This window comes from Neoarius graeffei, chromosome 24 (genome assembly GCF_027579695.1).
Source record: "Neoarius graeffei isolate fNeoGra1 chromosome 24, fNeoGra1.pri, whole genome shotgun sequence".
NCBI lineage: Eukaryota > Metazoa > Chordata > Actinopteri > Siluriformes > Ariidae > Neoarius > Neoarius graeffei.
Window position 1 is genome coordinate 342,456 of NC_083592.1, and position 14,192 is coordinate 356,647.

The following is a 14,192-nucleotide window of genomic DNA, read 5'->3' on the forward strand; positions in this document are numbered from 1 at the left end:
AATATAATAGTGTACTTTATATTATAATCAAGCATGTCAAGCCTACCGTCACTGTGTAACCTGTCTCTCTGATTAGAATTGTAAACTAACTCAAGCAGTAGATCACTTCACTCATGGTTCTTTTGCTAGCCCCGGTCCTCGGCTTAGGTTTCACTTTGCAGTGGTTGTATCAAGACGTGTTATGCTTTGCAATAAAAAAAAAAATTGGTACAAAGCAAGCCCATTCACATTTTTATGCTGATAAGAGAATTACAATGGTTTTTCATGTGACAAAAATGTGCGATTAATCGCGAGTTAACTATGACAGTCACGACATTAATTGCGATTAAATATTTTAATCGCTTGACAGCACTAATATATATATATATATATATATATATATATATATATATATATATATATTCTGGTCCTCAATATGTAGCAAGTACACATACCCCAAGCAAACACTGGCACAGCATGCACAAATTATAATCCAAAGGCTCAAGTATACTTCAGTGGACATGGTCTGCATGATGCAAATTTTGTCATGTGCACAGTCCATGCAGCACACAGATTTTTTTGCCCGTTCTGACAAGTGTGACACTGAGCATGTATACACAGTGGTGTAGTGGTTAGCACTGTCGCCACACAGCCAGAAGGTCCTGGGTTCGAGCCCAGCAGCCGACGGGTGCCTTTCGATGTGGAGTTTGCATGTTCTCCCCGTGTCTGCATGGGGTTCCTCTGGGTGCTCCATTTTCCCCCATAGTCCAAAGACATGCAGGTTAGGTTAACATTGGGTGGTCTTGGGCTGAAGTGCCCTTGAGCAAGGCACCTAACCCTCAACCGCTCCCCAGGTGCTGTAGCATAGCTGGTCACTGCTCTGGGTATGTGTGTGCTCATTGCTCACGTGTGCGCACATGCATGCATGTGTTCACTGCTTCAGATGGGTTAAATCCAAAGAGGAATTTCACTGTGCTTAAGTGTACATGTGATAAAGTTGTTGTTGTTCTTCTTCTTCATCCAGTAGATGAGAGCAGTCTACATGAAATATGGAAGAAGAATGTTTTAAAATGATTGTAGAATAATTTTCTTCCTCTTGGCTCATCCTTCCCAAGCACATCCCAAATACACCTGACGATTCTCCACAGCCTCATTGCTCCACTTCTTTGATGTCCTCACTACAGGTTTCCTCAGCTTTAATTTCTGCCTGTATGCAGGAATCAGGTGGACCATGACGTGGTCAGAGTGGCTCAGTGCAGTGTGGGGGATGGGCCCTGCTGACTGGAGTGTAGCAGTGATCCAAAATATTCTGGTTGAGCATTTAAACAACTGTTTTTGTTTTTTGGGTAATTCATGGCTGAGGTTACCATTGTTAAAGGGCATATTCTGGACCAATTTAGTTTTTTTTAATATATCAAAGTATGTCCCTTTACACACTCATCCCGAAGAGTAATTTTGCACAAGGCCATCTGTGGGCAGCATAGTGGTGTAAGTGGTTAGCACGGTTGCCTCACAGCAAGAAGGTTCTGGGTTTGAACCCAGTGGCTGGCAAGGGCCTTTCTGTGTGGAGTTTGCATGTGCTCCCCGTGTATGCGTGGGTTTTCTCTGGGTGCTCCGGTTTCCCCCACAGTTCAAAAGACATGTGGTTAGGTTAATATGGGATGGCCTTGGGCTGAGGTGCCCTTGAGCAAGGCACCGAACTCCCAACTGCTCCCCAGGCGCTGTTAGCATGGCTGCCCACTGCTGTGTGTGTGTGTGCTCATTGCTCACGTGTGTGTGTGTGTGTGTATGTGTGTGTTCACTGCTTTAGATGGGTTAAATGCAGAGAGGAAATTTCACAAGTGTGTGATGAATAAAAGTTGTGCTTTCTTTCTTTTTTTCTACAGCAGAAAAAAATTAAATAACAAAACGTGTCTGGAAAAATCCCAAGGGAGTCTGGAGCCAGAATTGTGACGTTATCTGTGGAAGCACGAGCAGTCTGTGTGAGCTTTGCACAGTTTAAGTGCACAGCCTGTGTAGACCAAGCATTCCCATTTCTCTCTCATTGTCCAGTCTTTTGGAAAACGATGAGTACTAATCCCATCAAGATTGGTGTTGCTACACCCTCCTACGATACATCTGTTAACCATTTTAATAATTACGTGATAACGTTGAAATTTGCAGAAAACCACCAGGTCGTTTTCTCATAAACAAAACAGTGCTGACGTAGGATTCAGAGGGAGGTGTCCCGCAGATGATGTCACGAAAATCAATGTTTCCTGGGAAATCCAAATGGCAAGTTTTTTCAGAGGCAGACCAATTCACCTCAAATGGCTTGATTTCAACTGAATTTTTCTAGTATTGCGCAAGGTAAAAAAAGTGCACAAAATGCAAAATGTGACAGATATTTGACCAAAGTTTAATATAAAATAGGAGAATTACATTGATTTTGCTCCTGAATTTACCCGTGATATGCCCTTTAAAGTCACTGAGGACAATACCTATGGAGTCTGGGTTCGTCTGCTCCACACCCAGTATCTGGTCGCCAGCATGTGCTGTGTGTTCTGCATGTTGGCCTGCAGTGGAATGTAAACACTGACCAGAATGAATGAAGCGAACTCACAGGGTGAGTAGAAGGTTTACAATTAATGATAAATGATTCCAGGTCAGGAGAACAGTGTTGCAGGATCACGGACACATCACTGCACCAGCCGTTGTTTACATAAATCAGGTTCCACCACCCTTTGTTTTACCGGAGAGATCTGTGTTACGGCCCGCTCTGAAAAGGTGAAAGCTGACCAGCTGCAGTGCAGAGTCCGGTACAAGTCCGCATAGCCACGTCTCCATGAAGCATAAAATGGAATAAAAAGATATACGTGCTGTGAAGATCAGACTTTGATAGGTCGCTGTTCTTTAAGTAAAACAGAGAGCCCACACCAGATTGACATCCCATTGATTTAAAACACCTGATTTGAATTTCAACTTAAAATCAAGTGCTAATCCTAGAGATTCATATACTTTTGCCACCCACTGATATGTAACATTGGATCATCTTCCTCAATAAGTAAATGACCAAGAATAATATTTTTGTTTCATTTGTTTAATTGGGTTTTCTTTATGTACTTTTAGACTTGTGTGAAAATCTGATATTTTACATCATCCTTGGTAGTCTCTCGTTGCCCAAGGATGATGATCCGTTGTGCTGTCATCTAGGATAATACAGTGGAGGAAATAATTATTTGATCCCTTGCTGATTTTGTAAGTTTGCCCACTGGCAAAGATATTAACGGTCTATAATTTTAAGGGTAGGTTTATTTTAACAGTGAGATAGAATATCAAAAAGAAAATCCAGAAAATGGGCGGCACGGTGGTGTAGTGGTTAGCGCTGTCGCCTCACAGCAAGAAGGTCCTGGGTTCGAGCCCCGGGGCCGGCGAGGGCCTTTCTGTGTGGAGTTTGCATGTTCTCCCCGTGTCCGCGTGGGTTTCCTCCGGGTGCTCCGGTTTCCCCCACAGTCCAAAGACATGCAGGTTAGGTTAACTGGTGACTCTAAATTGACCGTAGGTGTGAGTGTGAATGGTTGTCTGTGTCTATGTGTCAGCCCTGTGATGATCTGGCGACTTGTCCAGGGTGTACCCCGCCTTTCGCCCATAGTCAGCTGGGATAGGCTCCAGCTTGCCTGCGACCCTGTAGAAGGATAAAGCGGCTAGAGATAATGAGATAATGAAAATCCAGAAAATCACATTTTATAAAATATATAAATTGATTTGCATTTCGTTGAGTGAAATAAGTATTTGATTCCCTACCAACCATTAAGAGTTCTGGCTCCCACAGACCAGTTAGACACTCCTAATCAACTCGTTACATGCATTAAAGACAGCTGTCTTAAATTGACACCTGTATAAAAGACACCTGTCCACAGAATCAATCAATCAGACTCCAACCTCTCCAACATGGGCAAGACCAAAGAGCTGTCTAAGGATGTCAGGGACAAGATTGTAGAGCTGCACAAGGCTGGACTGGGCTACAAAATCATAAGCAAGAAGCTGGATGAGAAGGAGACAACTGTTGGTGCAATAGTTCGAAAATGGAAGAAATACAAAATGACCATCAATCGACCTTGGTCTGGGGCCCCACGCAAGATCTCACCTCATGGGGTATCAATGATCACGAGAAAGGTGAGAGATCAGCCTAGAACTACACGGGAGGAGCTTGTTAATGATCTTAAGGCAGCTGGGACCACAGTCACCAAGAAAACCATTGGTAACACATTATGTCGTAATGGATTAAAATACTGCAGTGCCCGCAAGGTCCCCCTGCTCAAGAAGGCACATGTGCAGGCCCGTCTGAAGTTTGCCAATGAACACCTGAATGATTCTGAGAGTGATTGGGAGAAGGTGCTGTGGCCAGATGAGACCAAAATCTAGCTCTTTGGCATTAACTCAAATCACCGTGTTTGGAGGAAGAAAAATGCTGACTATGACCCGAAGAACACCATCCCCACTGTCAAGCATGGAGGTGGAAACATTATGCTTTGGGGGTGTTTCTCTGCTAAGGGCACAGGACTACTTCACCGCATCAACGGAAGAATGGACACGGCCATGTACCATAAAATCCTAAGTGACAACCTCCTTCCCTCTGCCAGGACACCTGAAAATGGGTCGCGGATGGGTCTTCCAGCACGACAATGACCCAAAACATACAGCCAAGGCAACAAAGGAGTGGCTCAAGAAGAAGCACATTAAGGTCATGGAGTGGCCTAGCCAGTCTCCGGACCTTAATCCCATAGAAAACCTATGGAGGGAGCTGAAGCTCCGAGTTGCAAAGCGACAGCCTCAAAACCTTAATGATCTAGAGATGATCTGCAAAGAGGAGTGGACCAAAATTCCTCCTGACATGTGCGCAAACCTGGTCATCAACTACAAGCAACGTCTGACGGCTGTGCTTGCCAACAAGGGTTTTGCCACCAAATACTAAGTCTTGTTTGCTAGAGGGTTCAAATACTTATTTCACTCAAAGAAATGCAAATCAGTTTATATCTTTTATATGAAGTTATTTTCTGGATTTTCTTTTTGATGTTTTGTCTCTCACAGTTAAAATAAACCTACCATTAAAATTATAGAATGTTCATTTCTTTGTCAGTGGACAAACTTACAAAATCAGCAAGGGATCAAATAATTATTTCCTCCACTGTAGATGAACGTGCACAACAAAACCTGTACGTGAATGGTTTTATAGTGGAAAGGCCTTTGCACATAGACAAACCCACTCTCTCAGCCTCAGAAGCCTGGGTCCAGTGGCACAAAGAATTGTTACATTGGAGACTTCGTCAGCTGCAGTGGATGGCTATGTTGTCTTTGGTGCTCTAACATGCCCTAAGCACTCCACAGTCCTTGCCGCATCGCCTTTTCAGCCATTGAATCACAGGGACTTCTTCCACCTGGTCCACCAAAGCAGTCTTCGTATGTTGGGATGAACAAATCCCTAACTCACTGAGGGTTTGAGACCCATCAGATACCCTCACCTGGTTTAGCCGGCCAGTCAAAGCCATTGCCTGGGATGTGGCCACTGTCACATGCAGATAGCTACGGGGAGCCACAGGTGAGAACTGGGTGTCAGGTCAGGTCGGGACCAAAGATGGGCAGGCTACCCTCGAAGGAGCACAACATGCCTGCCTCATCAGAGGTACTAGCCCTCCCTGAACACCCCATAAGATCATATTTATTCAGAAATATAGAAAATTCTAAACTTTCAAGCACCTCTGCATGTTATATATATATATATATATATATATATATATATATAAAACCCATCCACTGGGGGTGCATAAGCATACTCTTGGCGCTGGTCCCAAGCCCAGATAAATTGGAGAGGACTGTGTCAGGAAGGGCATCTGGCGTAAAACTGTGCCAAATCTAACATGCAGATTGAAAAGAATACCATACTGGATTGGTCGGGGCTCGGGTTAACAACGACCGCCTCCGGTACTGTTGGTCAACAAGGTGCTGGTGGAAAGTATGCTCCTGTTGCGCCAAAACGGAGAAGGAAAAAGAGAGGGGGGAGGCGTGTTAGGAGAGAGCATGAAAGATGGAAGGGAAGGAGCTTAGAATTGAGGGTCGGAACACTGAATGTGGGTACATTGACTGGCAGAGCAAGAGAGTTAGCAGGCATGATGGAAAGAAGGAAGTTGGACATTTTGTGTGTGTAGGAGATGAGGTGGAAAGGAAGCAAGGCCAAGAACACTGGAGGTGGAGTCAAGTTGTTTTATTATGGAGTGGATGGAAAGAGAAATGGTTTTGGTATTGTTTTGAGGGGAGAGTTGGTCAACAGTGTGATTGATGTGAAGAGGGTATCAGATAGTGATAGGCATGAAGTTGGAGATTCAAGGAGTTGTCATCAATGTTATGTGCGCGTATACCCCACAGGTTGGATGTGAGAATGAAGATAGTCTTTCCGGGAAAAAATGGATGAAGTAGTAGAAAGTATACCGAGGGAGGAGCGCGTACTGATAGGAGCAGATTTCAACAGACATGTTGGCAAGGGAAACAGAGGAGATGAGGGCATGATGGGCAGATATAGTGTAAGAGAGAGAAATGTGGAAGGGCAAATGGTGGTTGATTTTTCAAAGAGGATGAATTTGGCAATAGTCAATACATACTTCGAGAAGAAAGAGCAGCACAGGGTAACGTTTAAGAGTGGAGGAAGATCTACACAGGTGGACTACATACTGTGCAGAAGGGGTAACCTGAAGGAGATTGGAGACTGTAAAGTGATGGCAGGGGAGAGTGTAGCTAGACAACATTGAGTGGTCGTGTGCAGGATGAGCTTGAAAGTGAAAAAGAGGAAGTGTGAAATAGTGGAGCCGAAGATTAAGTGGTGGAAACTAAAAGAGGCTGAACATCAGAAGGAATTTAAAGAAGAAATGAGACGAGCATTGAGTGGTAATGGAAGTCTGCCAGAAGATTGGGATACTACTAGTACTAGTAAGAGAGGCAGCAAGGAAGGTGCTAGGGTGGTCATCGGGAAGGATGAAGGAAGACAAGGAGACATGGTGGTGGAACAAAGAAGTGCAGGAAATTATAAAGGAGAAGAGGCTAGCAAAGAAGAATTAAAGTGATCAGAGAGATGAGGAAAGCAAGCAGTTATACAGAGAGACGAGACAGAAGGCAAAAAGAGCGGCAGCAAAGGCGAAAGCAGATGCATACCAGGAGTTGTATGAAAGACTGGAGACCAAAGAAGGAGAGAAAGACCTGTACAGACTAGCTAGGCAGAGAAACAGGAAAGTGAGGGATGTACAGCAGGTAAGAGTGATGAAAGTTGTAATTGGAAATGTGCTGACAAACAAGGAGAATGTATTAAGAAGGTGGAAAGAGTACTTTGAGGATTTATTAAATGAGGAGCATCCAAGAGAGAAAAGGTCAGGTTCATTGAAGACAGCAAATCAGGAAGCAGAGTTGGTTAGTAAGGATGAGGTGAGGGCAGCCATGAAAAGAATGAAGACCGGGACCAGATGGTATCCTGATTGAGGCTTGGAGATGTTTGGGTGAGACGGCTGTGGAGTTCCTAACGAGATTGTTTAATAAGATCCTAGAGAATGAGAAAATGCTGAATGAATGGAGAAAGAGTGTGCTAGTCGCAATATACAAGAATAAGGGAGATGTACAGAGCTGCAGTAATTACAGAGGAATAAAATTGATGAGCCACACCATGAAGCTATGGGAAAGGGTATTGGAGGCGAGATTGAGAAGAGAGGTAGCAATCTGTGAACAGCAGTATGGGTTTATGCCAAGGAAGAGCACATCGGATGCAATTTTTGCTTTAAGAATGTTAATGGGGAAGTACAGAGAAGGCCAGAGAAAGCTACATTGTGTGTTTGTAGACCTGGAGAAGGCATACGATAGAGTGCCGAGAGATGAGTTATGGTATTGTATGAGAAAGAGTGGAGTGAATGAGAAGTATATTAGAGTGGTGCAGGACATGTATGAGAACAGTGAAGCAGCAGTGAGGTGTGCAGTTGGAACAATTGAATGGTTCAAGGTGAAGGTGGGACTTCATCAAGGATCTGCTTTGAGTCCTTTCTTGTTTGCCATAGTGATGGATAGCTTGACGGACGAAGTGAGGCAAGAGTCACCATGGAGCATAATGTTTGCGGATGATATTGTGATATGTGGTGAAAGTAGAAAGGAGGTTGAGTTGGGTTTGGAGAGATGGAAGTATGCATTGGAACAAAGAGGAATGAAGGTGAGCAGTAGCAAAACAGAATACATGTGCATCAGTGTGAATGGGGATGAGAATGTAGTGAAGACGCAAGGAGTAGACGTAAAGAAAGTTGGTGAATTCAAGTACCTGGAGTCAACTGTGCAGGAAAATGGGGGCTGCGATAGTGAGATGAGAGAGAGTGTAGGCAGGGTGGAGCAGTTGAAGAAGGATTTCAGGAGTCATTTGTGATAGGAAAGTCCCAGCAAAAGTGAAGGGTAAGATGTATAAGACAGTAGTGAAACCAGCTGTAATGTATGGATTGGAGACAGTACCCTTAACAAAGAGACAGGAGGCAAAGTTGGAGGTGGCAGAGTTGAGGATGGTAAGGTTTGCGATGGGAGTGATGAGGTTGGACAGGATAAGGAACGAGCACATCAGAGGGACAGCAAGCACATGTGGAGAGCTTGGGAATTAAGCTAAGAGAGGTGAGGCTGAGATGGTATGGGCATATCCTGAGAAGAGATGCAGAGCATGTTGGAAGGAGAATGTTGAGGATGGAGCTGTCAGGCAAATGAAAACGAGGAAGGCCAAAGGGGAGATACATGGATGTAGTGAGAGAGGACATGAAAGCGGCAGGTGTGGTAGAGAAGGATGCGGAAGACAGGGAGCAATGGAGATGAAAGATCTGCTGTGGCAACCCCTAATTGGGAGCAGCCAAAAGAAGAAGAAGAAGAAGTAGTAGTAGGGTACAGTCGATGGGTTGCATCTGACGTCACATCTGCCTCATTAAGCTACGGTCACACTACAGCTCACGATGCTTTGCAATGAGTTATCGATGAAAACAAGGCATTTTGGTGGCAATGCACGAAGATATGCATGTGAGCTAAAAGTTGTGGTCACACAGCAGGTGAACACTTGACTGTCACACTTTTGTGCACTTGAGCCTGACGCAGCTCGAGCAGCCAAGCTCGCTCACAGAGTGTGTTGTACGCATGCTTGGGACCCAGTCGTTATGGCAAATACCTGATACTGATTTGAGTGCAATCAGCATGCGCAGATATGGACACTGTTTTCACAGAGGCTTTGCGAAGTATTATCATCATCACTGTCACGTTTGTTTCATGCCATGTTTATAACACTGTTTAAATACTCTGCTTTATGATTCTGCTTTCTGTTTTGGTAAATATCATTCCTGCAAATAAACACTCTTCCTGCACTTGGAGCCGTCTCCTGCCGTCGATCTTGTAGTGTCCTGATCCCCAGATCTTTAACCCAGTCACATATAAAAAGCTGTTCTCCTCCAGGCTTCCTGAAGAAAAACTTCTGTCAAAAAGTTATATTTATTCAAACTATATTGAATTTTTTTTTTACTTTATATCAGTGTCATGTGACACAACACTAATGAGTTTAAGTCACACTTTACACTCAGGCATGGTTGAAATTTGCAGATGAGAAAAAGGGCATTGTGTTGACATCTTCTAGATCAACGAGGTAGCTGCATGTGACAGCATCCATCCATCCATTATCTGTTGCCACTTAACCTGTACAGGGTCACAGGCAAGCTGGAGCCCATCTTAGCTGACTATGGGCAAGAGGCAGGGTACACCCTGGATAAGTCACCAGGTCATCACAGAGTTGACCATGTGACAGCATTTAGTGGTAAGTTGTACATGTTTCACTGGTGTATGTGGGCACAATGCAATCCAATGTAATTATATCAATAATGGATTTGAGGACAAGACACTACCTGCATATTAGCAAATAGCACAGCATAGCACACAGCTATTGTGCATCAGGTGACTGGGTCATACAACCCCGATTCCAAAAAAGTTGGGACAAAGCACAAATTGTAAATAAAAACGGAATGCAATAATTTACAAATCACAAAAACTGATATTGTATTCACAATAGAACATAGACAACATATCAAATGTCGAAAGTGAGACATTTTGAAATTTCATGCCAAATATTGGCTCATTTGAAATTTCATGACAGCAACACATCTCAAAAAAGTTGGGACAGGGGCAATAAGAGGCTGGAAAAGTTAAAGGTACAAAAAAGGAACAGCTGGAGGACCAAATTGCAACTCATTTGGTCAATTGGCAATAGGTCATGAACATGACTGGGTATAAAAAGAGCATCTTGGAGTGGCAGCGGCTCTCAGAAGTAAAGATGGGAAGAGGATCACCAATCCCCCTAATTCTGTGCCGACAAATAGTGGAGCAATATCAGAAAGGAGTTCGACAGTGTAAAATTGCAAAGAGTTTGAACATATCATCATCTACAGTGCATAATATCATCAAAAGATTCAGAGAATCTGGAAGAATCTCTGTGCGTTAGGGTCAAGGCCGGAAAACCATACTGGGTGCCCGTGATCTTCGGGCCCTTAAGGCCTCTGCATGCTCTTGCGACAAGGCTTTTGCAGATAGCTTTTCGCAGACATTTGTAATTTATCGTTGAGCGGGGAGTAATAGGCGTGCGCGATGTTATTCACCGCCACAACGCAAGGGGGCGCGAAGTCGCGAAATCGCTAGGAGTAGTTGGTGGGTGTGGTTAGTGGAGTGTTTATCCTCCGGTTACTTATAATGACTAGAACTTTTTTTTTTATAATGACTAGAACTGGAGTCGTATAGATGTACGTACTTCCTCACTTCCTCAATCAACCGCTCTTCATGCTGCTCCATCTTCGCTCGTATTTTTAAAAATGCCGGTCGTGAAAACAAAACAAACCGGGAAAGTAGGGAAGCGGAAGTGCGTGTACAGCGGATGTAGAGTGGACCAATCAGAGCCCTCTTGTCTGCGGCGCTGTCTGCGAGGCTTCTGCGGTGGTCACAATTTTTGGGAGGTGTGCGCAGAGCGTCTGCAAAGGTGGGGGGGCTATGCAGACACTGTCTGCGACGCTATCTGCGAGGACTGGGTTGTCAGCATAAATTGGCCTTTAGACGGCACTGCATCACATACAGGCATGCTTCTGTATTGGAAATCACAAAATGGGCTCAGGAATATTTCCAGAGAACATTATCTGTGAACATAATTCACCGTGCCATCCGCCGTTGCCAGCTAAAACTCTATAGTTCAAAGAAGACGACGTATCTAAACATGATCCAGAAGTGCAGACGTCTTCTCTGGGCCAAGGCTCATTTAAAATGGACTGTGGCAAAGTGGAAAACTGTTCTGTGGTCAGACGAATCAAAATTTGAAGTTCTTTATGGAAATCAGGGACGCCGTGTCATTCGGACTAAAGAGGAGAAGGACGACCCAAGTTGTTATCAGCGCTCAGTTCAGAAGCCTGCATCTCTGATGGTATGGGGTTGCATTAGTGTGTGTGGCATGGGCAGCTTACACATCTGGAAAGACACCATCGATGCTGAAAGGTATATCCAGGTTCTAGAGCAACATATGCTCCCATCCAGACGACGTCTCTTTCAGGGAAGACCTTGCATTTTCCAACATGACAATGCCAAACCACATACTGCATCAATTACAGCATCATGGCTGCGTAGAAGAAGGGTCCGGGTACCGAACTGGCCAGCCTGCAGTCCAGATCTTTCACCCATAGAAAACATTTGGCGCATCATAAAACGGAAGATACGACAAAAAAAAACCTAAGACAGTTGAGCAACTAGAATCCTACATTAGACAAGAATGGGTTAACATTCCTATCCCTAAACTTGAGCAACTTGTCTCCTCAGTCCCCAGACGTTTACAGACTGTTGTAAAGAGAAAAGGGGATGTCTCACAGTGGTAAACATGGCCTTGTCCTAACTTTTTTGAGATGTGTTGTTGTCATGAAATTTAAAATCACCCAATTTTTCTCTTTAAATTATACATTTTCTCAGTTTAAACATTTGATATGTCATCTATGTTCTATTCTGAATAAAATATGGAATTTTGAAACTTCCACGTCATTGCATTCTGTTTTTATTTACAATTTGTACTTTGTCCCAACTTTTTTGGAATCGGGGTTGTATGACCTTTGATCTCTGACCCCTCACCTGGGATGTTGTGATCATAGTGGAAGGAGGGGCTTCGGAGGGCAGTGCTTAAGAAACAGCTCTGGCGTTTTCGTGCTGCTTTTGTGCGCGGTTCATCATGTCTTCCCTGTCCATGCATTTTTTCATACGCTTCTTGCACATTATACGAGTTTGGAGCAGGTGTATCCTGAACAAAATCATAATAAAAAAGGAACAAAAATAAAATTAACTATACTGAAGCATGATAGCACATTATGTCAGATCATATTTACCTTAGCAACCAGAGGTGCAGGGAGTCGCTCCATGGCTGATTTAAAGACTGCTGTAAGCTGTCTCTTGTAAAACTCCTCAGTTTTTTTTCCCACCTGCACACAACCAAGTAACATGGAATATACAACAATGATTCAGTACTATAGAAAGCATTCTATGTGTGGGTTCAGTAATGTACCTGTGGTCAACACACATGGGTTCAGTACTATGAATGATGGATAACTGAAGAGGCCTAGTCAAGGGCCCAAGGAGTCAGGGGACCAAAGCCAAAGCATCCACATAAAAACTCGCTCTTATTAACTATCCAGGTTAAACAGCCAAAAGTCTCCCTGAAAAACTGAAGAAATAACCTACACATAAACTTCACAAGAAAGAAACCATCATTAAACCTTCAAAGTGACTGTACATGGATGGGATCCCAGGCAGGGTGCTCAGGGACTGTGCTCATCAGCTTGCAGAGGTTTTCATCAACATCTTTAACCTCTCCCTGGAACATGCTACTGTACCAGCCTGTCTGAAAACTGCCACTATCATCCAGGTGCCCAAACAGACCAACATCAGCTCCCTCAATGACTACAGACCAGTCGCACTCACACCCATCATATCCAAGTGCTACAAAAACCTAGTTCTGCAGCATATCAAAACCACCCTCTCCCCTACTTTAGATCAGTATGCATACAGGTCAAATCGATCCACAGAGGATGCCATAAACACAGCTCTCCACACAGCATTGACCCACCTGGAGCAGAAGGGGACATGTATAAGAATGCTTTTTGTTGATTACAGCTCTGCATTCAGTACTATTGTACCCAGCAGACTGGTCGGCAAACTGCTGGACCTGGGCCTCAGCAATAGACTGTGTTTATGGATCAGTTTATGGATCAATAACTTTCTTAACAACCACCCACAGATGGTGAGACTTGGTCCTCATGTCTCCCCGAGTCTCACCATCAGCACTGGAGCACCACAAGGGTGTGTGCCAAGTCCCCTCCTCCACTCCCTCTACATGCATGACTGCACACCCATTCACCCCACAAATACAATTTGCTGATGACACAACAGTAGTGGAACTGATCTTTAATGGTGATGAGACAGCTTATAGGGACAAGGTCCGCAAGCTAACCGAATGGCATGCAGATAACAACCTGTCACTAAACATCAAAAAGACAAAGGAGCTTCTTATTGACTTCAGATGGCACCAGGAGGCGCTCTTGCCACTGGAAATAAGGGGAGAGGAGATGGAGACGGTCTCCGGTTTTAAGTTCCTGGGTACCAACATCAGTGAGGACCTTGAGTGGATGGTTAACTCCACTGCTCTAATCAAAAAGGCTCAACAGAAACTCTGCTTCATAAGGACTTTGAGGAAGATCAACCTCTCTGCAAAGCTGCAGGAATCATTCTACCACCACTCGGTTGAGAGCATACTGACATATTGCATAATGGTCTGGGATGGAAACTGTTCAGCAGCAGACAGAGCAGCTCTTCAGAGGAATATTAACACTGCACAAAAAATAAAATAAAATCATCGGACTCCCTATGCCCCCCTGGAGGACATCAACAGATCTCACTTCCTTAGCAGAGCCTGCAACATCATTAAAGCATATATGCAGAGCCATGGCCTCACTTTCGTTTATAAATGCCTTGAGACCTCAAGAATGGCACAGGAATAGTTTTAAGCATCAACAATCAATTAATATAGTAATTTTTACAATTAAAGTGATTTATATAGGTAGCGGTCTGAGTGAATGACCTTGACGTCCGTAACGTCACAGCAGGAAGTCTATCGGTCTCAT

General features: G+C 44.0%; 1 protein-coding gene across 1 annotated transcript in view; it reads right to left on the minus strand.

Moving 5' to 3' along the window:
• stpg2 (sperm-tail PG-rich repeat containing 2) overlaps positions 1-14,192 on the minus strand; it is a 49,525-nt gene that overhangs the window by 3,476 nt on the left and 31,857 nt on the right. Inside the window, exons 10-11 of the mRNA XM_060907636.1 lie at positions 12,402-12,494; positions 12,151-12,316 (exon numbers count right to left, since the gene is read on the minus strand). Coding sequence (XP_060763619.1) covers positions 12,151-12,316; positions 12,402-12,494 — 259 coding nt within the window. The remainder of the gene's footprint in view (positions 1-12,150; positions 12,317-12,401; positions 12,495-14,192) is intronic.